General features: G+C 39.5%; 1 protein-coding gene across 2 annotated transcripts in view; it reads left to right on the top strand.

Moving 5' to 3' along the window:
- Positions 1-24,502, top strand: part of PRKCH (protein kinase C eta) — a 224,169-nt gene that overhangs the window by 101,011 nt on the left and 98,656 nt on the right. For both annotated transcript variants that reach the window (XM_032622054.1, XM_032622055.1), the window contains exon 3: positions 19,625-19,775. In XM_032622054.1, coding sequence (XP_032477945.1) covers positions 19,625-19,775 — 151 coding nt within the window. The remainder of the gene's footprint in view (positions 1-19,624; positions 19,776-24,502) is intronic.

Here is a 24,502-nt window from a genome sequence, read left to right on the forward strand (position 1 = left end):
GGGATCTGGGTACTTGGCAGTTTCAGGCAAATTCAGCTGTTTAAAGGTCTGTTTTCCTTGTCTCCAACTCTGTGCACCTTAACAAAGTCATGCATTTCTGAATCTAAGAGAACAACCATATACTTCTTTTTTTGGAGAGCCGTGGCCACACTTGAGTTCCGGGTGAGTGGAAAGCAGACCAGAATGCATCCAGGGACAGTTTTGTCTGGCTTGCCCTAGGGAGGAGTGTTCTCATGTCCCCACCTGTTCCTCGTGCCCGTGCCCTGCTCACACCACCAAGCTGTCACGTTCCCTATGGTGCCATGTGTTTGCCAGTGCCTTCAGTGAAAACACTTAAAAAATCAGAACTATGATTTCCTCAGTCATTAATGCAAAACACAGTGCTAAAGCCTCCAGACACGTGATCTAGAATAAAGTTTTCAGTTCACACTGACCCTGTCATTGCTGAAGCCAGATTCTTCACTCTTTCACAAGTCTGGGCAGACAGCCTCACTGAGAATGTTTTCATCAGAGGTGTCACTTCTTAATAACCCTTTGATCCAGGATAACTTCTTCATAGTCTTAGATGGTAGTTTTGCCCCAAGGAAGTATAAGAGGACTCCCGTGAAGGCTCTTGTATTCTTTAGAGTTTGCCACAAATACTGGCAGAAGAAAGTCTTCTGTTGTTAAAATTATTATTTATACAGTTTTAAGTGAAGGGCTGTAGCTTATTTTAAAATGTTTCTGTTTTGAGTCTTTTATCTACAATTAGAGCATGAAGCTGGAGTACCCTGTCCTTGTGTTCACAGAGGAATTTTCTCACACAGTTACAAGAAAATGCGGAAAGTTTTGTTTGAGGAAATTCGACTCTTTCATCTCTCATGAGTTACTGCTTCAGGAACACAGTTTACAAAGTGGATTAGAGTCAGTTTGTAATGGGGAAATATATGTGCTCACAAAAGCGGCAACATGGCTCTCCCCTCGAAATCCCACCTCGTTACCGGTCAGCACCAGATGCTGAGAATTACTGAGCTTTCACCTGGCTCTTAAACACCAAAAATGTTTTCTTTATGTTAGTGGGGACTCTTATTTTGGGAAAGTGAAAAATTCTGTGTCTGTCAATCACAGAAAACATTCCCCATTGGTTTGCTTCTGAGATTCAGTCACTGCCTAAACATTAAAAAAAAAAAAAAAAAAGTTTTTACTTTTCTCTAATTGTCTCTTTAAAATATCCCTTTTGGGACTTCCCTGGAGGTGCAGTGGTTTAGCATCCACCTCCCAATGCAGGGGACACGGGTTCAATCCCTGGTCCAGGAAGATCCCACATGCCGTGGAGCAACTAAGCCCGTGAACCACAACTTCTGAGCCCAAGAGCCACAACTAATGAAGCCCGCGTGCCTAGAGCCCATGCTCTGCAACAAGAGAAGCCACCGTAGTGAGAAGTCTGCGCACCTCAATGAAGAGTAGCCCCCGCTCGCTGCAACTAGAGAAAAGCCCGCATGCAGCAACGAAGACCCAACACAGCCAAAAATAAAAAAAATAAAATACCTCTTTTTTGGAGGTGAGGGAATGAGGTGGCTCAAACTTTGAGTAACGAATAGTTTTTCCTTTTTTGCATAGATGGTTTAAAGAATTTTGAATGCCATTGTTCCCATCCCACCCTTATCCCCTGTTCCACATTCATGGCCAAAGGTTTAAAAAAGTTCTTAAAGGAAACAAAATTAAAGCAAGAGGGACTTATCTCTTAAGTGTTATAGAGCACTCCTACAGTTTTACATTCAGTTTCCAGTTGATTCCATTCCAGTTTCCAGAGTAGAGGGAAACATGAAAAGCTTCATTCCTTACAGATCAAGTGAAACCGGTTCCTATCTTCTCATTAAATACAAGTAAGAAACAGAAAAAGTAGACTCTTTTTAGGCCTCTTTCATCAGAATTACTATGTCACATTAAGGAACCAATTGGTAAGCTTTGGGCAAGAGCTCAAATAGAACTGAGTGAACACTCTGTTTCTCAAGGGCAAATGGTAGAGGTTTATAAATGCTTTGCAGTTAGAGGGCATGCTCTCATCCACTGTTTTTGATCTTTGTGATCAAAGATGGATATGAGGATTTTTAAAAAAATACGTCTGTACGATAGCTCGGGACGCCGCTTCCACGTAAAGAAGGTGAGCAGTCACACCCATTGCTGATGCTTTCAGAGCCTTGGGCAGTCTTGGAATATGTGTTCTTTGGACTCTGCTGAAGTTGCCTAGTTGCAGTGGCAGTTGCTGAAATCAAATGTACTTCAGTTAGTAAAGAACTTGACAAAGATATTAACAAGACTCATTTTAATGAGGCCAGAAAAAAACAATCTGTGTGTGTATGCTAGGAATTATAAATGGTGATGAAGCAGAATCAATGTAATTGAGATTATTTTATTAAAATTCAAAAATATTAAAATTTAACTGGATTATTTTACTCAGCTAGAGATGGTATAAAAAACTTGGCAAAAGTGATTTTTTACTTTGCTTGCTGGTCAGGATAATACTATATACATGGAATTTTAAAACAGAAGTCTAGATTTTCTCTCCTCCCCACCAATATGTATGTATAAAAGAGTAAACATGAGCCCTAACCTTTCTGAAGCCTTCTCTGCCTTCAGTCCGGACACAGTCTCGGGTAGAGAGTTCTCAGGTGAATTCCATGCAATTGAATTTTCTCAACAGGAAAAACAATTGCTAACTTCTCCCCAAAAGTAAACAGCTGTATCAGAAAGCCATAGTACAAATAGAAGACAGACAACTCAATTTTTAAAAAATAGGTGGAAGATTTGGACAGACATTTTCCCAAAAGAAGAAATATGGGTGGCCAATAAGCACATGAAAACATGCTCAACATTTTGAGGCAGTAGGGAAATGCAAATTAAAACCGCAATAAGATACCACTCACTCGCATGACTGAAATGTAAAACACCAACCACACTAAATGCTTAAGACCGTGGAGCACTAGAACTTTTCAAATGATTGGTGGGAGTGCAAAATGGTACAACCACTTTGAAAAATGGGCAGGCACTGTCTTTCAGAACTAAAATATATCTACTCTATGACCCAGCAATTCTTTTTTTTTTTGTGGTATGTGGGCCTCTCACTGCTGTGACCTCTCCCGTTGCGGAGCACAGTCTCCGGACGCGCAGACTGAGTGGCCATGGCTCACGGGCCCAGCTGCTCCGCGGCATGCGGGATCCTCCCGGACCAGGGCATGAACCTGTGTCCCCTGCGTCGGCAGGCGGACTCTCAACCACTGAGCCACCAGGGAAGCCCAGCAATTCTGATCTTAGGTATTTATCCAAGAGAAATGAAAGTATATCTCCATGAATGGAAAGAAGATGCCAACTATAGTGTGATTTTGAACAACTGAAGGAATGAAAGAATCAAGAATATATTTGAGCTTGACATTTGGTGTGTTTTCTTTCCTCTATTAGAGGGTCTCAGAGTGGACACCTAGAGAAGGGAATGTAACCCTATTGTACTACTCAGCTCCTTGGTAAGCAATAGCATATAATGAGTTAATGCTGCTTAATACTTTCTTGTAAATCTGTGCTATTAGATATATAAAATAAAATTTTATATCCTCCTGGTGAAACATACCTTTTATCACTATATGGTCACTTCTCTAATACAAAGGCTTCCCACAGAGAAGCACGACAGATACTATTTCTCTTACAATGTATTTAATATGATATTAATGTGGCTACTCTGTTTCTTCTGATTAGTATTTGCCTTGTATCTTCTTTGATTCTTTTACTTTCTTTTTTTTTCTATCCATGTTTTAGGTTTGTATCTTATAAACCACAAGTAGTTAAATTTCTTTTTTTTTTTTAAGTTGATAGAAGTTCTTCCCACCACCATCTCCACCAAGTCCATTTTCCCTGCTCTTATGGTTTGGAAGATATAACCTTTTTTTTAAAACTGGCCATACTTGGAATTTTAATACATCTATGTAACAAAATCTAAAGTTGGCCACTACCTTAACCTTCTACTGAGCAAATAAGGATGTTTAAATGCTTCAACTCCAGTCCCTGTACCCCTGGCTGATGTGTAATTAATTGGTTGCTATTTTTAGATGTCTTCTTACTTTTCTTTTGAAGCTCTATTAACTAGACATTACTTGCTTGTTACCTCATTGGTTATACTCACCTAACATGTTTGTAATGTTTTACTCACCATTTTCTTCTGTAGCTCAGACCTTCCTTTGAGGATCCTCCTTCTTGAAGTACATCCTTTAAAAGTACATCCTCCTTCTTTTTTTTTTTTTTTTTTTTAAATTTAATAGTGTTTATTTATTTTTACTTGTTGACAGTTTGCTTTATTTATTTACTTATGGCTGTGTTGGGTCTTCGTTTCCGTGCGAGGGCTTCCTCTAGTTGCGGCAAGTGGAGGCCACTCTTCATCGCGGTGCGTGGGCCTCTCACTATCGCGGCCTCTTGTTGCGGAGCACAGGCTCCAGACGCGCAGGCTCAGTAATTGTGGCTCACGGGCCCAGCTGCTCCGCGGCATGTGGGATCTTCCCAGACCAGGGCTCGAACCCGTGTCCCCTGCATTGGCAGGCAGATTCTCAACCACTGCGCCACCAGGGAAGCCCACATCCTCCTTCTTAAAGTACATCCTTTAAAAGTTGATTTAGTGAAGGTGTTTGGTGGTGAACTACCTCAGTTTTCTGAAATATCTTTCTCTTCCCCTCATTCTTGAAAGCAAGTTTCATTAGGAACATAGACTCTAAAGAGTTAGAAGGAACTTCAGTGACCACGTAGCCCAGTTTTCCATTTCCAGAGAAAGCCTACCTCTGGGCACACAATTTTTCCAGGGTCCCTACTGCCTGCAAAATAAAGTACAATTTCTTAGCCTGATAATGAAGATGCCCCTGTCTTGCCCCCATTGCCTCTGCTTCAGAATCCCCACCATCTGTCCTGCTTCTGTGTGGGAAGCCTTTGTATTAGGGAAGTTGGTTTTCTCATTGTTCTCTAGTGCCCATATACCAGGGCTTATGTCAGTCTTCCCAGATAGATCATCCTCCCTAACCTTTATAGGGTGCCTTGGTCTAAGTTCTGCTGTTCCGTCAAGGCCTAAATGAAATGCCATCTCTGCCATGGAGCCTCTCCTGACCACCCCAGCCCTCTTCCCCTTACCCTTTTAACACCTGTAGATAGCACTTAGCCTCTCTGCTGGGTGCTTTTCATCTCTTTATAGCTTGTGTCTCCAATTGGAATGTAAGCCCATGTGGATAAATGGCCTTCAAACTTCTTTGATCAAGTGGACATCAGTGAACAATTTTTGAGCATGCACCCCACATATATGTATATTTTCTTAAATTATATATATAATTATATATATATATAGTGTGTGTGTGTGTGTGTATATATATATAGTACTATGATTGCTATAAACACAAAGTATCATAGAATTGAAGTGAGGAATGTGAGAAATAAATAAATGGAAGGTGCAGTAGTTTCTTCCTGTATCCCACCATAACGATTCGAGAACCTTCTTGGAGTAATCTTGCCCTACTTCTTGGTGTTCTGGGCCCTAGTAAATAGTAGACATTTAGTAAATATTTGATGATGGTGCTGCAGTTACGAGGTATTAAAGTGATCAGGTCAGAAGGTGAATATCAGGATTTGCTTGAACCTTGTATTCTCTCAACTCTGGATGTGGGTACGTACTGTTTCCTCTTCTTGCAACATTCTTCCCCATTTTTCCTGTTCCACCTCCCCTTCACTTGTTCTGAAAGTCGTAACTTCATTGTCCTTAAAAAGGAGCCACCTCTGATTGCCGCCTGTCCTGGTGAGGCTCCTCCCCTTCCACACGCACGTGGAAATGTGTACTATGCACAGTAATAGCCATTTACGGTCTGTCTCCAATGGAGACTTTCAGTTGTTGAAGGCATTACTGTACCATGTTCACCATTGTACCCCTGCTTCCCATCGCAGTGTCCAGCACTTAATAAACATTCAAAATCTGTGGATTGAATGCACATATGATAGAGAAGGAAGAGGTTGGGTGTCCTTAGAGCCTATATGGGCACCAAGGTTAAAACAAAAGAGGAGCTGCCCTTTAGTGTCCAAAATGGGACAGAATACCTGCTTGCCCTAAAAGTGGTTTGTGCATTGAATGACAGCTTTAGGGTTGAGAGGTCTTTTGCTATTCATTTTCCAGCGGAACCCTAGCAGTTTGTTGAATTGTTGTGTATTTAGACTATGTTTACTAGGTTATAATAAAGCTCTGAATTAAACCCCAAATATCCAGACTTTTGTTAATGTGATACGTTGAGCTGGTACTAAATGCTTCAGAAGACGGAGGCATTTGTCACACCTTATCCAGCTATTTGGTGTATTCTTGTATACATTTCTGCTTTTCCTAGAAAGGTATGAACTCTTACTCAAGGATATAGAGTGGGTTGTTTATGGTAATAAAGAAGGAATCCTTTGAATGGATTTTAAGAAAAGAGGATTCATTTGTCTTTGACTAGTGGAATGTTCTTTCTGGTAGCACAGTAATAACAACACTGGATCATTAAGATGGGAATTTATTGCTAATCCCAAACTCTACTTTTTATCAGTGGTTTCAATCCCTGTCAGTACCAAACCTTGGTTTGCATTATTTTTAAAAGTTTAATTTGTCGCCTTTAAATTTTATCTGTCCCTGTTTAATTTAAGGCATAAAGCAATTGTCAAAAAAAAACCCAAACAACAAAAAAAAGCCAACCTAATAGCCAGATGTGCTTCTAAGTTGTTAGCCTCTAACAGGAAATGACCATAAGATATAAATAACATTTGATTAAAGCAGCTGTCTTTCTCTCTATCTCTCTCTCTCTCTCCTTTTTTTAAAATAACTATCAAACAAAGCTGGCTGAGATTCAAAGCCCTGGTATCAGTGTTGGAGCACATTTAGTTGTGGGATAAAGGTGTTTTACCTTCAGTGTTAGGTTTTGAATTAGTCTGTTTACAATGAGCAATGGTGCAGTGGTTTTAAAAACCATGTTGAATCAGCAACATGAGGGAGCAGCATTGCTTTCATTCCAGCCATGTAGCTGGAAAAGGAAATGATTAGACATCATACTCCTCATGGCTAATATCCTGTGAAGTTTTTCTAAAATCATGAAATCAGAACTCGAGAGCTTAGAAGGGACCTCAGAAGTCTACTAGTAGAAAGGAAAAAAAACAAAAATTGAAAGGGAAATGGAATCAGCCACACTAAAGGGCAGGATTCTTTTAGTTCTCAGCAGGAAACACATGTTTATCTGGAAAAGATTTTGGTTGGACAGGTTGTTTGTGTAAGAATCTTTTTTGTGAGGAAGGAAGACTAACCTGAGCTTGGAGGCTGGCGGTAGAGAGGACAGTCTCTAAGCTGTTAGAGAATGAGATTGAGAAAAAAAGTACAGATTTCAAATAGAGAAACCCTACTTTCATAGGGGGGATGTGCTAATGCTATTAGCTTACTTTTAAGTCAGCCATGCCTGTGTATTCATTTTATAAGATATGATTAAGTGGTAACTTTAGTATTAGTTGCTATAAAAGCAGAAGTAGTAACTTTTAAAAAGATAGGGAAAATTTATGTCCACACAAAAACCTGCACATGAATGTTTATAGCATCTTTATTCATAATTGCCAAAACTTGGAAACAACCAAGATATCCCTGAGTAGCTGAAAAGATAAATAAACTGTGGTGTATCCAGACAATGAAATATTGTTCAGTGCTAAAAAGAAATGCACTATCAATCCATGAAAAGATACGGAGGAACCTTAAATGCATATTAGTAAGTGGAAGAAGCCAATCTGAGAAGACTACATACTGTGTGATTCCAACTCTATGACATTCTGGAAAAGGCAAACTTTGGAGACTGTCAAAAAGATCAGTGGTTGCCAGAGGTGAGAGGAAGAGAAGGAGATGAATAGGCCGAGCACAGAGGATTTTTAGGGCAGTGAAACTACTCTGCATGTTGTAATAATGATGAGTACATGTCATTATACATTTGTCCAAACCCATAGAATATATAGCACCAAGAGTGAGCCCTAAGGTAAACTATGGACTTTGGGTGATTATGTTGTGTCGATGTAGGTTTATCCTTAGCAACAAATGTACCTATTCCTGTGAATGATATTGATAATGGGAGAGGCTACACATGTGTAGGGCAGGTACAGGGGGTATATGGGAAATCTCTGTACCTCCTCTCAATTTTATTGTAAACCTAAAACTGCTCTAAAAATATATAGTCTTCAAAAATATATGGAAAGCAAAGGGCTTCCCTGGTGGCACAGTGGTTGAGAGTCCGCCTGCCGATGCAGGGGACACGGGTTCGTGCCCCGGTCCAGGAGGATCCCACATGCCGTGGAGTGCCTGGGCCCGTGAGCCATGGCCGCAGAGCCCGCGTGTACGGAGCCTGTGCTCCGCAACGGGAGAGGCCACAACAGTGAGAGGCCCGCGTACAGCAAAAAAAAAAAAAAAAAAAAAAAAAAAAAAAAAAAAAATATATATATATATATATATATATATATATATTTGGAAAGGGAGCTTCCCTGGTGGTGCAGTGGCTAAGAATCCGCCTGCCAATGCAGGGGACATGGGTTTGAGCTCTGGTCTGGGAAGATCCCACATGCCGCGGAGCCGCTAAGCCCATGCACCACAGCTACTGAGCCTGCGCTCTAGAGCCTGAGAGCCACAGCTACTGAGCTCGCGTGCCTAGAGCCCGTCCTCCACAACAAGGGAAACCACCGCAGTGAGAAGCCCGTGCAGCACAATGAAGAGTAGCCCCCGCTCACCGCAACTAGAGAAAGCTCGTGGGCAGCAGCAAAGACCCAAAACAACCAAAAATTTAAAAATAAATAAAAATTTTTTTAAAATTAAAAAAATATATGGAAAGACGTTTTAATTGGAAAGTGGTTGGCAAAGTAGCACAAAGAATATGACACCACTTACATAAGATTGCATGTCTATACAGTGTATATATTTGGCATGTTCACCAAAATTTTCAGTGATTATTTGTATAGTAAGATGGAAGATGACTTTTTTTTTTTTTTGTGGTACGCGGTCCTCTCACCGTTGTGGCCTCTCCTGTTGCGGAGCAACAGGCTCTGGACGCGCAGGCTCAGCGGCCATGGCTCACGGGCCCAGCCGCGCCGCGGCATGTGGGATCTTCCTGGATCGGGGCACGAACCTGTGTCCCCTGCATCGGCAGGTGGACTCTCAACCACTGCGCCACCAGGGAAGCCCCGTGAAGATGACTTTTTAAAAGAAAAAAATTTTTCTTTATTTTCTGTATCATTTGCATTTTCTCTAGTGACCATGTATTATCTTTATAAACAACTATAATGAAAGGGCAAGAAGACATTTTTATATGCTGCCTCTGCTCTGGTAAGTGAAACCACATCATGGTTTCATTATCCTCTTAAGTTCAGAAGGTTATCAAAGGGACAGGAGATACCATGAGTGGGACATTTTCTCTCCAGTTAAATTTTCTCTCCAGATAAAAGAAAAATTGCCAGATAACTGGAAAATGCTTCAATTTTTAAGCATATAAAACCAAGATACTTTATCTAACTTAAGCTTGGAGTTGTGGATAATGCCATTTTGAGATAATTTCCAGATAGTTAGGATGACAGAGTGATGATAGGGACATACCTCCAAGGATCCAATACAAATTTGATGGAACAGAAACATATTTCCTGCTCATCCTGAAAGCTGATGGTTAATGATCCACTGAGCAATGTTTAATTTTCATTTAAAAAAACTGAAGAATGAAGAAGTGGCTGCTGGAAGTCTATTTATGGATGAAATCAGTGGGGGGAAATAAAATATTTGTAGAATCACAGAGTAGAAATCCTTCCCATTTTTCACAGTGAGTCATTGTAGGATCCTTGCATTTGTCATAGGGAACAAGAAGAAATTTCTGTCATTAAATTATATGTGCATACACAATGGAATATTACTCAGCCTTAAAAAGAAATGAAATTGAGATATTTGTAATGAGATGGATAGACCTAGAGTCTGTCATACAGAGTGAAGTAAGTCAGAAAGGCAAAGACAAATACCGTATGCTAACACATATATATGGAATTTAAGGGGAAAAAATGTCATGAAGAACCTAGGGATAAGACAGGAATAGAGGCGCAGACCTACTGGAGAACGGACTTGAGGATATGGGGAGGGGGAAGGGTGAGTTTTGACAGGGCGAGAGAGAGTCATGGACATATACACACTAACAAACGTAGTAAGGTAGATAGCTAGGGGGAAGCAGCCGCAAGGCACAGGGATATAAGCTCGGGGCTTTGGGACAGCCTGGAGGGGTGGGAGGGGGAGAGTGGGAGGGAGGGAGACGCAAGAGGGAAGACACATGGGAGCACATGTATGTGTGTAGCTGATTCACTTTGTTATAAATCAGAAGCTAGCACACCATTGTAAAGCAATTATACCCCAATAAAGATGTTAAAATAAATAAATAAATAAATAAATTATATGTGCAGAAAAGAGTAGGCACAATAATAGTCAAAGATGATTATTGTAAGAATTTTCTAGTTATACTTCATCTCATTCCACAGCAGCTTGTTAGGAAATATATATGGCAGCAAAAGATAAATAAGAAATCAGGACCAGGCTAAGTATGAACTCATTCTATGGTAGATGCTATGAATGACCCGCCCATATTTCCTCTCAGCCCACAAAGAAGGGCTGGAAATGCTGGAGAATTAATGTCCCCTTTCCTTGAAGCAGCCATTAACCAATGTCAGATGGGAGCTGGAGGATAAATATCCCAGTTTCCTTGCTCCTTGAGGATGTTCTGCCAACTCTTAGAGATCCCTGAAGGAACCCAGGTGGCAGGATGAAAGGGAGGAGAAGATTTGTTGGGTTCCTGAGAACTATGGGTGTGGGGTTAGGGAAGTCAACATTGGTATCTACTAAACAGACTTAGTGGAGGAGTTTAAGATCTTCTGGGTTCGTAATGAAAGGAATCCTGGTCCTCCAAGCCCATTACTACTGGGCTTACTCCTAGCCTACCTCTGTCTTTCTCTGCAGAGCCTTGTGGATGCCCCATTCCTGGTACCTCAGGTCCAGGCCCCAGAAATTGAGGACGGGGGGAAAGACTAGTCTCCCACCTGACTAAGGCCCACTTGAAAGTCTTTTTGCTGTCTGAGGACTCAACTTTCTCTCAGATGTTGGACAGTGGAAGCACCACCCTTTGGGGAAAACATACCCCCTACTACCTTACTATGGTTCAAATAGGACAACTACAGTAAGCCTGATTTCCATGCAGGATATTCACATACACTGTGAATTATGTGTATTTCCTGCACATAACTGGTTGGATGAAAGATGGATTTCAGAGGGGAGCAAACTTGTGCAGGGAGACTAGTTAGGAAACTATTTCACAGTCCAGATGAGAGGAAAAAGGCACGAACTAACTATACCCAATGAGCATGGGAGGGAGAGACCCAGTCAGATCATAGAAGGCTTAGTAGAACTTGACGATCAGTTTGTTGTAGATGGAGAAGGAGGACCTGAAGACATCTCTGTGCTGTTTTTGGGGTGTTTTTCTTCTTTTTCTGGATGACTCCAAGCATAGTGGTACTATTATCTAGGAAGAAACGTGGGTTCAAGAGGTTGGGGAAGAGGGTTCAGCCTACAAATGTCAAGTTTTAGGTACTTTGGGGATGTCTTGAAGAGATACTGAGGAGCTACTTAGAAACAAGTTTAGTAGTTAGAAGCCAGAGCTAGAGCTGCAGGTTTGCAAGTCCTCAGTACATAGGCAATTGTTGGAAGTCAAGAGATCTTTTGAAGTCTTGGAGGAGATGAGTGCCCCTAAAGACCAGAAGAATGGTGTACAAAGAACCTTGGGACACACACATATTTAAAACGTTGGGTGGAAGAGAATAGCTGGTGAGGGAGACTAAGAAGAAATTGTGGAGTGAGAGGAACCAGATGTTGTTGGAGCCAAGGTCCCTTTCTTCAGGGCTGAGGAGAGAGTTTGTACTTTGGACAGTACCTGTAGATACAAGGGGTGAAATTAAGAAGGAGGTGATTGGACGATGGGAGATCAGGGCTCTTATAACAGTGGGGTGAGAGGCCTTTCCCAAGGCTCCTGATGGAACTTGGGTACCATCTCTGATGGCCGCATCCAGGACCTCTGTTCTGCTCCTCTTTCTGCTGACAGAGGAGACTGGAGGGTTAGGTGGGGTTGGGTGAGAATGGGCTCAGCTTTCATGGTGCTATGAGCCATGAGTCCTCTGTGAGAGGGTCAATCTAGTAACAAATTGTTTTTCCCTCCTCTTTCCAGTGATAGTCATCCCCATGAGTTTGCACGATGGTAGATGCTTTTGTAGACTGTGCTTCCTCAGAGGAAGCCAAGTCCCTGAGAAACACTTGTGTATAGTTCCTGTAGAGTCAGGTCTCATACTATGTTGAGTTGAATCATTCTGTCTGAATTTAGAAATACCTATGAGTCATGTGATTCAGCTCTTTTCAAAAAACAGAAGATTCTGTTCTGCTCAGTGCCATTTGGGGGCTTTTGCTTGCCATTTTTAATACCAACACTGTTTGTCACAGCCATTGTGACTGGTGCTGGCATAAATTCCTGGAATCCTCTCCCTATCCTGGTTCACCAGGTTCTCCTTCCTCTTCCAAACAACAGCTAATCTCAACCCATTTATGAAGTCTTCCTTAATTAATCAGACGACTAGGTACACAACTCCTGTGATTCTCTCTTCACTCAACACCCAATAAATGCTGTCACCCACTGGTTGTGTGTACCTGTTGTAAAGACTCATTTAAATTATGTATTTGCTTAATACGTGTGCTAATTGTTCTGTTATTATCACTATTGTCTCAGACAGGAATCATCTAAGTTTAAGTTCTTAAGCATCATTCTTTATCACACAGTTCTGTGATCACGTGGTTGCTTATTCAGTATGTTGGATAATACTAAGCAAAATTCTCTCACTACCTTATTGCATTACCTTTCAAGGATATTTTGTATTTTAGAGACATTAACAACATAGCACGCTCTGGTTCTTTCTTGACTAGTAACTTTTGGTCAACACTAAGGTTTTCCTGTTTGTTTTTCCCATAGTCATCACCTCCCAAGTGCACACATGATAAAATGAATATCTCAGGAAGAAGAAAAAAGACATCTGATAGCATTGCTCAGTAGTTCAACATAGTAAACAGGGTCTGGCGTCCCCACTTCTATCATTGCCTGCCTGTCCTCACTTAACCTTCCTGTTAGTTTCTGTTTCCTCACCAGAAAATTTATTACTTTCCAGGGGAGAGACCCAATTGATTCTAGAAGATTCTAGGAGACCCAATGTTAATAATGTTAATAAAGGACAAAGTGCAGGATGGTGTTAACCGTATGGTCCTGGGATAAGATCAAGAGTGGAGGATTCCGGGGGTAGTTCTGGTGCTAGCTAGCTACTAGATGAGCCTTGAGCACGTTGTTGAACTTCTAGGTAATGGTTTCCTAGGTATTGATTCTTCTTCGAGGCAATTAGGTGATTGGATTAAAAATCCCTTCTATTTCTTGAACTCTGAAGTAAGAGTTTTAACAACAAGTATAATAGGTAACACTTAGTTGCCACCTGCTAGGTATTTTTCTAATTATGTTACACTTATTATCTCAGCAAGTCCTCAAAATGGCCCTTTGAGGAGAGTTCTCTAGCCCTTCATGTTCTACAAATGAGGAAACTGAGGCATAGGAGATAAAACAAGTTGCCCAAGGTCACCCAGTTTATAAGGGGAAGAAGCAGGATTCACAGCTGGGCTCCAGATTCCAAGCACTCACCCACCACACTCTCCTGCCTGCCATATATAAAGGCTGCACGACCTCCTCTGCACCGCCCCCTTGAAGACCAGCCGCAGATTTTAGTAAACTAAGTGCTTTTGCTGCTGAGCAAATTCAACTTAAATTGCATTCTACACTACACTACATCAGAGGTATTTCCTTTATATGCCTTATATCAGTAATTCTAAAAATTAAAAAGTGCCATAGATTTCTCTTTCTGATTTAATATGCTTACAGTCATTTGGAAACTTGGAACTATGCTGTTTTGACTCACATCAGAATGTTTCAGAAGTACTTTCAAATACAGATGTCTATGTCTGGTATATAAAGCCTTAAGTTCAGGTAGGGAGAGCAGAAGACTAAAAAGGATGAAATATTTACTATTTTTGAGATCAAGTTTAGACCGTATGACAGAGACTTCGGAGAGCCACTCCTCCCTGGCAGAGCCTCACATCAGCAGCGCAAGTGTCAGACCAGCACAGCTTTCTGCGATGGAAGCTTACCCTGGGGAGGCTCCTACTCACTTGTGCCTCCTCAAGTTCTGAAAGAGTGTGTGGGCTGACAATCAGATTTTATGAAATATAATTTTATTTCAAACTAGTTAAGCTTCGTTACATTTGACATAATTATCCTCCACCCTGTGGCTGGGAGGGCTTGGCAACACCAACTCCTGGATAAGACAGATCAGCGCTCCAGACCTGCCCACCTCCTGAGTCTGGAATGTGAGTTTCCACTCCGGGGCACTGATCCAGCTTCCTATTTACTTAGAGGCATTGAGCACCTCAGGAGCAAAACAGAGGTTGTGATGCAAGTTTTGGCTGCAGAGCATGTTAAGATCGCTTGATGTGTTCACCTAACACGTGATCTGAAAGCTTTCTCAGAGCCCAGGGTGGTTTCAGACACAAGATTACATCGTCTTTTTTAGCCCTTCTAACTCAGTCCTAAGTCAACAGGAGGCCGTGCGAACAATGAGGAAGCTCCCTCTGCACTCTGATTGTCAAATGGGGGTTGAGTCTGTGCTCTGGGGAACAGAGTTAAGTCCCAGAGTTCTTTCTTCCTGGCCAGGGCAGCCAGCAAGAGAATGGTGATAGGGAAAGCCATATGAAGCCATGGAGGCCCCGGTTTACTTACATGACTTAAATTTCTTGCTAATTCTGAGGTGTGGGTGAGTGTGTGTTTGCTTTCTAAACAAAAAGAGGCACATGTGCAAAAGAATAGAGAAAAGGGAAGAGTGAAGTTTAGTTAAAAATGACCATGTATGAGGTCTTATGAGGCACCTGGGTATAGGAGGTGAAAGAGACATAACCCCTAGTTTCCTGGGATAAGGGAAAAGATGGAGGTGTGCTCCCAGGTTGCTGTGGAAACAGAGGGGAGAAGCATTTCACTCTGATTCATGATTTGCCTTAGGCTCTGAGGCACACAGGAAAGTCTAAGTTAACTAGTTTAAAACAAAAAACAAAAAAAAAAAAAAAAGGAAGGAAGAACATTCCAGGGGGGGTGAAAGGCAGGAGCGAAGGCATTAGGGGATGACCGACTTGGTGAACAACCACAAGCAGTTTCTTCCTATGTCCTTCCAGCTATAACAAATCACCTGGAAAATTCATAGGTCACATTACTGCAATGGTAATAGCTGTTGTGGGGGGGGGGGAAGACCCAATTCATGAAATATTAAAACTGCAAGTGAGCTGACCTTTTAACCAATCTTTATAGTATTAAGGGATTAAATGAGTAAATTATTGGTAATTGGACCCCCAGGGAGAATTTAATTTGCATTTAGATGTGATAAGTGTTTAGTAATTCAATACAAGTTTTGCTTTGGCCAGTACTGAGCTGGGTCTTAGGTTGGTGATAATGTAGATCAGGTATAGGGTCTTCTCATTAGGCTAACTTCCGTCATCTGTCAACAAACGAACGTTAAAATCTGTTTATTTTGTGGTTACTAAATGGCTTCTAGAAGTATTGTGGAAGAGGGCAGTACAGTACAGTGACTTCTGTTCTTATGTGACCCTTATCCAAAATTGTAAGAACCTCTCAGGAATATTGATTATGACACTATCCCCGTAGCGCTGAGGACAAAGGTATATTTTCATCTTCTTTAGATAGCTGGGAAACCTGAGAATGATAGCAGTTGGGCTGCTTGCCAAAGATGTTACACACAAACACCCCAAAACAAAACCTGAAGCAGGTACAATTTTAACCATGCTAGAGCCTCTGAAGAATTGCTATCTTAGCAACGTTTATTTGGACTATTTCTACATTTTATTCTTTGAGATTTCTTGTATTGACCCTAATTTTTACTGTTAAAAAGAATATAATGATTGATATCTATATAACATATATTCCTGCTTTCTGGTGTTTTTTATAGAAAATAAATCCTAGAAGTTGAATTGTTGCATGAAAGGAAATGCACATAACACTTGGACAAGGTCACAAAAACACTAACTCGAAAAGATATCTGCACCCCCATGTTCATAGCAGCATTGTTTACAATAGCCAAGATATAGAAACAACCTGTGTCTGTCGATGGATGAATGGATAAAGAAGTTGTGATATATATACACAATGGAATATTAGCTATAAAAAAATGAGGAAATCTTACCATTTATGTCAACATGGATGGACCTTGAAGGCATTATGCTAAGTGAAATAAGTCAGAGAAAAACAAATACTGTATGATCTAAAAAACAAACAGGAAAAACAAAACAACCAATTCACAGAAAAACAGATCAGATTTGTGGTTACCAGAGGCCAGGTGTAGGGGGAGGAAGAATTGGAGGAAGGTGGTCAAAAGGTATAAACTTCTGGTTATAAGATAAGTAAGTACTAGGGATGTAATGTATACAACATGATAACCACAGCTAACATTGATGTATGATATATAGGAAAGTCGAGAATAAATCCTAAGAGTTCTCATCACAAGGAGAAAATATATATTTCCTTATCTTCTTTCTTTTTATTATATTTATATGAGAAGGTGAATGTTAACTGAACCTATTGCGGTAATCATTTCACAGTATTTGTAAATCAGACCATCATGCTTGTACACCTTAAACTCACACAGTGAAGTTATGTCAATTATTTCTCAATAAAACTGGAATAAATACTTTGACAGTTATTTGTCAAATTGGTCACCGAAAGAAATCATTCTTGAAATAGCTACGTGTTGAATGTGACCATGTGCCTAGCTCTAGGCAGAACGTTTCTAACGCATTATTATCTCATTCAGTCCTTGGAAAAAACCTAGGAGGAAGGCACTACCTGGTTTATAGATGGGAACACTGAGGCTTAGCAGGGTAAATACAGCCAGAGGATGGTGGGGCGACGACTAGAGACCAGTTTATGCTCCTACCAGCAGAGGCTGGAGGTGCCGATTTCCCGACACTGTAGTAAGAGTGGGCATGTTAACTACCTTTATAAGTATTTGCCAACTTGAGGTAAAATGTCATTTACCTTGCGGTTCTTACATGTCTGTCTTGGATAGGATTGGACATCTTGGCATGTTTATTGTCTATTTGCAGTTATAATTTTATGAATTGCCTGTTCACTTCCTCTGCCCCTTTTTTACTAGATTGTTTATCCTCTTTTCTTAATGAATAAATAGTAACACTTTGTCACATGTTGCAAACACTTTGTCACATGTTGCAAATCCTCTTCTCCCCAGTTTGTTTTAACTTTGTTTTGTGTCTGTTGACAAGTAGGACTTTAAATTTCATAGATTGCAAATCTGTGGATCTTTTATGGCTGTAGAAATTTGTTATCCTCATCCCATTCCTAGGAGTGTATTTTTTTCTTTTCTTTCTTTCTATAATTTCCACCTCAACATTCATCTGAGATTATTTGGGTGTAAGGAGTGAGGTAAGGATATTTTCCAAAAGGCCACCTAGTTGTCTAAACACCACTTATTGAATAATCCATCTTTTCCCACTGATTTGAACCATATTCTCTTTCAGCCAAATTGATTTCTAGTTTTGGACTTTTCTTGAGGGGGTAGAGCACTGTTTAAATTATCGTAATTTTATAATATGTTTTACCATGTAGAGCAGGTCCTCCCTCATTGAAATTTTGGGACAGTTTTAAAATATTTATAGTACCAAATAAACCTTGAAAAAAATTGTCAAGTTTAAAAACATCCTTTGGGAATGTTGATTGAAATTTTGTTGAATTTAGACATTAGATAGAATTGACAACTTTGTAGTATTGAGTGTTCCAATTTAAGAACTTCATTTTTACTTATCTTTTCATACCCTTCAGTTGGTTTTATAGTCTTTTTTTCATATAAATCTTGCACTTCTGATAAATTATTTCCTAGATAATTTGGTTTTTTTGGTTGTATGAATGGGATTTTTTAACTTATTCTAATTGGCTCTTTTGATATACTAAATACCTTGACTTTTAATGATTTATTATTGTCCATCACACCGAACTCATTTTTTTAATAGATTAGGCTGAATTCTCCTGAGTTTTCTAGTCCTACATTAAACAACTTCAAATAATGGTATCTTTGCCACCTCTTCCTAATAGTTTGATCTTTTGTTTCATTTCTAACAACTTTGGCGAGTACTTTCATAATAATACTAAATAATAGCGGTGATAATTAGTCTTATTCGTCCTTAACTGTCACAGGAATTTTGTTAACATTTACCATTCAGTTTGATACTTCTGACCTGTGAAAATGTGTGTTAGTCATGTTAAAGAGACAATCTTTTAGTCTTTTCGAAAGAATTTTTTATTGGATTACAAGTTAAATTTTATCAAGTGCCTTTTAAACATCTATTGAAACTGTCATACTTATTCTTTCACCTATTAATAGAATAAGCTATAATAGATTTTGTAATAATATGCCCATTGTTATGCTCCTGAGAAAATTCCCACTTGGTCATAGTGAGTTTTTCTTTTTAAGATAATTCTGGGTAGTATAGAAGTTTCTGGTTATTTGAGTATATTGCTACTGGGAAAAGTCTACATAAAATGAATCCTTCAGAATTAGAGGTAGTCCTTTAAAAACTTTATCAATTCCTTCTAAAAAATTAGACTTTTTGGTTTATGTGACTAATTTTGACCATGTATTTACGTGGAAATCTTCTATTTCTTCCAGGTTTTAAAATTTATTAGCAGATTATTCTTGCATGATTCCTTTAGTTTCCTTTGGAGCAGTGATTCATTTAAAAGCATTATTGAAGAAGGAATCTTTATTTTATAATCACAAGTCTCTGCATACATTGGAAAAGTTCTAGAACAGTTAGGTGGAAGATATCATTTATGATCTTTAAATGGTGCACAGTTTTTAGAGTCTTCAGATTAGGAACCACTACTTTTAAAATATGAAATTAGAAAGGGAATTCTAAGTGTATTCCCAGTTAATTTCTGCCTCTTCCAAGTTAACAGAGGTGGTGCTGGAACTGATGCTTTTGGGCAGGGCTCTCACTGTGTTGGGGGCAGTTCCCTCACTGAGTTTGTGAGGACAGCAGAATGAAAGGGGAGTAATGAGGAGCCCTGTTTGCCAGCCGGTCACTGCAGCCAGTCGGTGAGCCTGAGGTCCCAGATAGCTGGACAGGGACTGCGAGACCATGCTGTTGTCACATACTGGCGCATCGAAACTCTGGGGAACCCACGCTCTGTTCCGGGGGAGACTGGCCCAAGATAGCCAATTATAACTAGGCAGTTGGGAATCCCAGGGTTCACGTATGTCTAACAAAGCATGATGATTTTCTGGGGTGTTTTACATCTTGAAGAAAGAAAAAAGTAATTTGGGGAGTGTTTGAACTACCAAACTTTCTCATACATTAGGTGCTGGTAGGTTCATTACACATTATTCTTTTTTCCCTTCTTTTAATATATAGCTACTCTCCAGAGAGACCGAATCTTCAAACATTTTACCAGGAAGCGCCAAAGGGCTATGCGAAGGCGAGTCCACCAGATCAACGGACATAAGTTCATGGCCACATACCTGAGGCAGCCCACCTACTGCTCTCACTGCAGGGAGTTTATCTGGTAAGAGGTCCCCTGTCTTCTCTCTTCCCAAGAGCTGAGACTTCCTCTGGTTGTGTGTGATTTCAGGAGAAAGCATGATTATTAAGAATTGTTTTAGAATCTGATTTTTTTCTCTTACTCTAATATGTTGACCTAGAAATTTTAATCCCCAACAAAAAAATTACACAATGTACAGATTAAGTTTTATATGTTATTTATTTTGCCAATCATGTTGGTAAAAGTGCTAATGAATCATGAACTGGTTAAAAAGCACTAATTAGAGAGAGAGGCTAATCAGTTAATAAATGATCTATCCCTAAGGAGGAAAGAAATATCAACAGTATTTCTCTAAGAAGGCATGAATCACATGATGACTTATGGAATTAATTGTTGCAAGTAAACTAAACATACAGTAGTCTTCAGCCTTATAGTATGTAGACAAAGGTAATAGCTTTCAGTGATCACATACTATAATCCCTGGCATTTAAGAATCAAGATAATTAATAGTTGAGAAATTCTAGATGATTTGGGGCAATATTTTACTATACATGTTACTCAAGTGGCAAATCTATAATGTAAAATAAATTTAAGTAATAGTTATCTTCAATTAGAGGCAACATTAAACATATTTATTTGCAGAGAGAAGGAAGAAATACCCTCACATGCACAAAACATACACATACACACCCTTCTCAGGAGGAAGAAAAACACTTTCATATCTGCAGCATAAAAGGAGATCTTTGTTTTTGTTGCAAACTTTAGTCATTTTGCTTAAGGCAGAAACACTTGATTCAGATTCATTTCTGAGTATTGATCAATTACTTTGTGTTTTGTGGGGGGTTTTGTGATTACTTTGGATTTTATACCTTTTAACAGTCAGAATGCAGGCTTAGTTTATGTTTCTGGCCTTTTTAATCAAGAATATGGTCTTGTCTATGAACCTTTTAAAGTACTATTGGAATCTGTTTGCTAGTATTTTATTGAGGATTTTTGCATCTATGTTCATCAGTGATATTGGCCTGTAATTTTCTTTTTTTTGTGATATCTTTGTCTAGTTTTGGTATCAGGGTGATGGTGGCCTCACAGAATGAATTTGGAAATCTTCCTTCCTCTGCAATTTTTTGGAATAGTTTCAGAAGGGTAGGTGTTAACTCTTGTCTAAATGTTTGGTAGAATTCACCTGTGAAGCCATCTGATCCTGAACTTTTGTTTGTTGAGAGCTTTTAAATTACTGATTCAATTTCAGTACCAGTAATTGGTCTGTTCATATTTTATATTTCTTCCTGGTTCCATCTTGGGAGACTGTACCTTTCTAAGAATTTGTCCATTTCTTCTAGGTTGTCCATTTTATTGGCATTATAGTTGCTCATAGTAATCTCTTATGATCGTTTGTATTTCTGTGGTGTCTGTGGTAACTTCTCGTTTTTCATTTCTGATTTTATTGATTTGGGCCCTTTCTCTATTTTTCCTGGATGAGTCTGGCTAAAGGTTTATCAATTTTTTTTTATCTTTTTGAAGAACCAGATTTTAGTTTCATTTATCTTTTCTATTGCTTTTTAAGTCTCTATTTCACTTATTTCTGTTCTGATCTTTATGATTTCCTTCCTTCTACTAACTTTGGGTTTTGTTTGTTCTTCTTTCTCTAGTTGTTTTAGGTGTAAGTTTAGGTTGTTTATTGAGATTTTTCTTGTTTCCTGAGGTAAGCTTGTATCACTATAAACTTCCTCTTAGAACTGCTTTGGCTGTGTCCCATAGGTGTTGTGGGTTTTTAAAAAATATTTATTTATTTTTGGCTGTGTTGGGTCTTCGTTGCTGTGCACGGGCTTTCTTTTAGTTGCGGCAAGCGGGTGCTACTCTTCGTTGCGGTGTGCGGGCTTCTCATTGTGGTGGCTTCTCTTGTTGTGGAGCATGGGCTCTAGGCACGCAGGCTTCAGTAGTTGTGGCTCGTGGGCTCTAGAGCGCAGGCTCAGTAGTTGTGGCGCACGGGCTTAGCTGTTCCATGGCATGTGGGATCTTCCTGGCAGGGATCGAACCTGTGTCCCCTGCATTGGCAGGCGGATTCTCAACCACTGTGCCACCAGCAAAGTCCCATGTCCCATAGGTTTTGGATTGTCACGTTTTCATTTTCATTTGTCTCTAGGTATTTTTTTTATTTCCTCTTTGATCTCTTCAGTGATCCATTGGTTGTTTAGTAGCATACTGTTTAGCCTCCATCTGTTTGTGTTTTTTGCAGGTTTTTTTTTTCTTATAGTTGAATTCTAATACAGTGATGTGGTTGGAATATATGGTTGATATTTCACTTTTCTTAAATTTACTGAGGCTTTTTTTGTGGCCTAGCATGTGATCTATCAAGAATGTTCCATGTACACTTGAAAAGAACGTGTATTCTGCTGCTTTTTGGGTGAAATGCTCTATAGATAATATCAATAAATATCATTTGGTCTAATGTGTCATGTAAGGCCAGTGTTTCCTTATTGATTTTCTGTCTGGATGATCTGTCCGTTGATATAAGTGGGGTGTTAAAGTCCCCCACTATTATTGTGTTACTGTTGATATCTCCTTTTACATCTGTTAATATTTGCCTTATGTATTAAGGTGCTCCTATGTTGGGTGCATATATATTTACAATTGTTATATCTTCTTGGATTGATCCTTGATCATTATGTAGTGTCCTTCTTTGTCTCTTGAAACAGTGTTTATTTTAAAGTCTATTTTATCTGATACAAGTATTGCTGCTCCAGCTTTCTTTTGATTTCCATTTGCGTGGAATACCTTTTTCCATCCCCTCACAAATATCATATGATACCATGTGGAATCTAAAAAAATGGTACAAAGGAACTTATTTACAAAACAGAAATAGACTCACAGACATAGAAAACAAATTTATGCTTACCAAAGGCAGAAGGAGGGGGCAGGGATAAATTAGGGGTTTGGGGTTAACAGATACATACTACTATATATAAAACAGATGAACAACAAGGATGTACTGTATAACACAGGCAACTATATTCAATATCTTGTAATAACGTATAACGGAAAAGAATCTGAAAAAGAACATATATGTATACATATATATGTATATATATATAAAATGAATCACTTTGCTATGCACCAGAAACTAACACAACATTGTAAATCAACTATGCTTCAATAAAATAAATTTTAAAAAGAAATAAGACATTAAATTTGTACACAATAAAAAAATAAATAAAATATAAGAGAAAGAAAAAGTATAGAGTCTTGTCTAAACCAAAGGCCCTAAACTGGCTGTCGATATGTATGAAGCCTAAAACTATAGTCTTTAGGAAGAGGTTCCTATTCCATTTTTGAATGAAAAAATTAGCATCTCTGGCAACTTTGAGCCCATTTTTCTTCTTTGCATGTTCCAGTTAGACCCACCTCTCCCTGGATTTGCCTGACCAGAAGGGTAATTGTCTGTTGCTGTTTTATTTCATGTCACACCATTTGGCTTCCCTCCTTTACGTGACCTGTCTGCCCCTGTAGACATTTGTGGTGACAACTGGTGATCTCAACTAACGTTCTTAATGGAAACGTACTTGATAATTTCACCAATTTTTTTTCTACCAAGGAAACTTTAACTCCCACCTAACTGGCCTTGTGAAACACACACACACGCACACACACACACACGCACACACACACACACATGCACACACACACATGCACACACACTTAAAATAGTGGTTATGTGTTTTATATATACACACACACACACACACACATACACACACACACATATATGATTAAGCACATGGACTCTGTCATTCAATCTCATCACCGACTAGATGTGTGAACCTAGACAAGCTATATAACCCAGCAATGTCTCCAAAACAGAGACAATAATTTTATTTTATTTACATAATAAACTTTTATATGCACTAGAGTGCCAGGCACTGTTCTAAGTATTTTACATTATCAACACTTTTTATCTTCATGATAACCTTGTAAAGTAGGTACTGTTATTATTATACCTTTTTACATATTAAGAAACAGTGGCTCAAAGTAGTTAACAACTTGCCCCAAATCACATCCAGGCCATCCAGCTTCAGGATCTGTGCTCTAGGCCATCCTATTATATGTGCTACCTCACGTGGCTTTTATGAGGATTAAATGAGATGGTAGAGGTCAGCTGCTTGGCTCATTGCCTGGCATATCCTACTGGCTTAGTAAAATGTGGTTTTTGTTAATAAGAATGAGAATCATATCACCATCACCCAGAGACTGTATTAGGGAGAGACAGAGATGGAAGCTGTGGGCATGATGGGCATATTGTGACCGCACTTCTGCTCCCCAGTGGACTCTGGGTGATGTGGGCACACGGAAGATGAAAGATGCCTCAGGTCAGGCAGCTGGAGTGGACTCACCTGTTTACATCCATATGTATATCTGCATCTGTTTACTTCACCCTCTGCATGTCTTTATGTGTATGTGAGAGAGAATGATCAATAAGGCAGTAAAGTGAAACTTCAGGAAGAGGCTCGGTCATACACACAGAGGAGGTTTATTTTCACTGAGGACTTGGGGGATTGCCGCAGCGATGGGTAGAATGAGAATTGCCAAGCTCACCTGTTTGTTATTCGGAGCATTCTAACTCATCAATTTCCTCCTTGTCCTGTGGTAACAAAAAAGGGCTTAAAAAGGACATTATTTCTGCTGCTTCTCTGAAATTGTGTTTTTTATAAAGGACCAGAGGATGAAATTTGTTTTCCTTAAGTACTGTAATTATA

The sequence above is a fragment of the Phocoena sinus genome, chromosome 2 (genome assembly GCF_008692025.1).
Source record: "Phocoena sinus isolate mPhoSin1 chromosome 2, mPhoSin1.pri, whole genome shotgun sequence".
NCBI lineage: Eukaryota > Metazoa > Chordata > Mammalia > Artiodactyla > Phocoenidae > Phocoena > Phocoena sinus.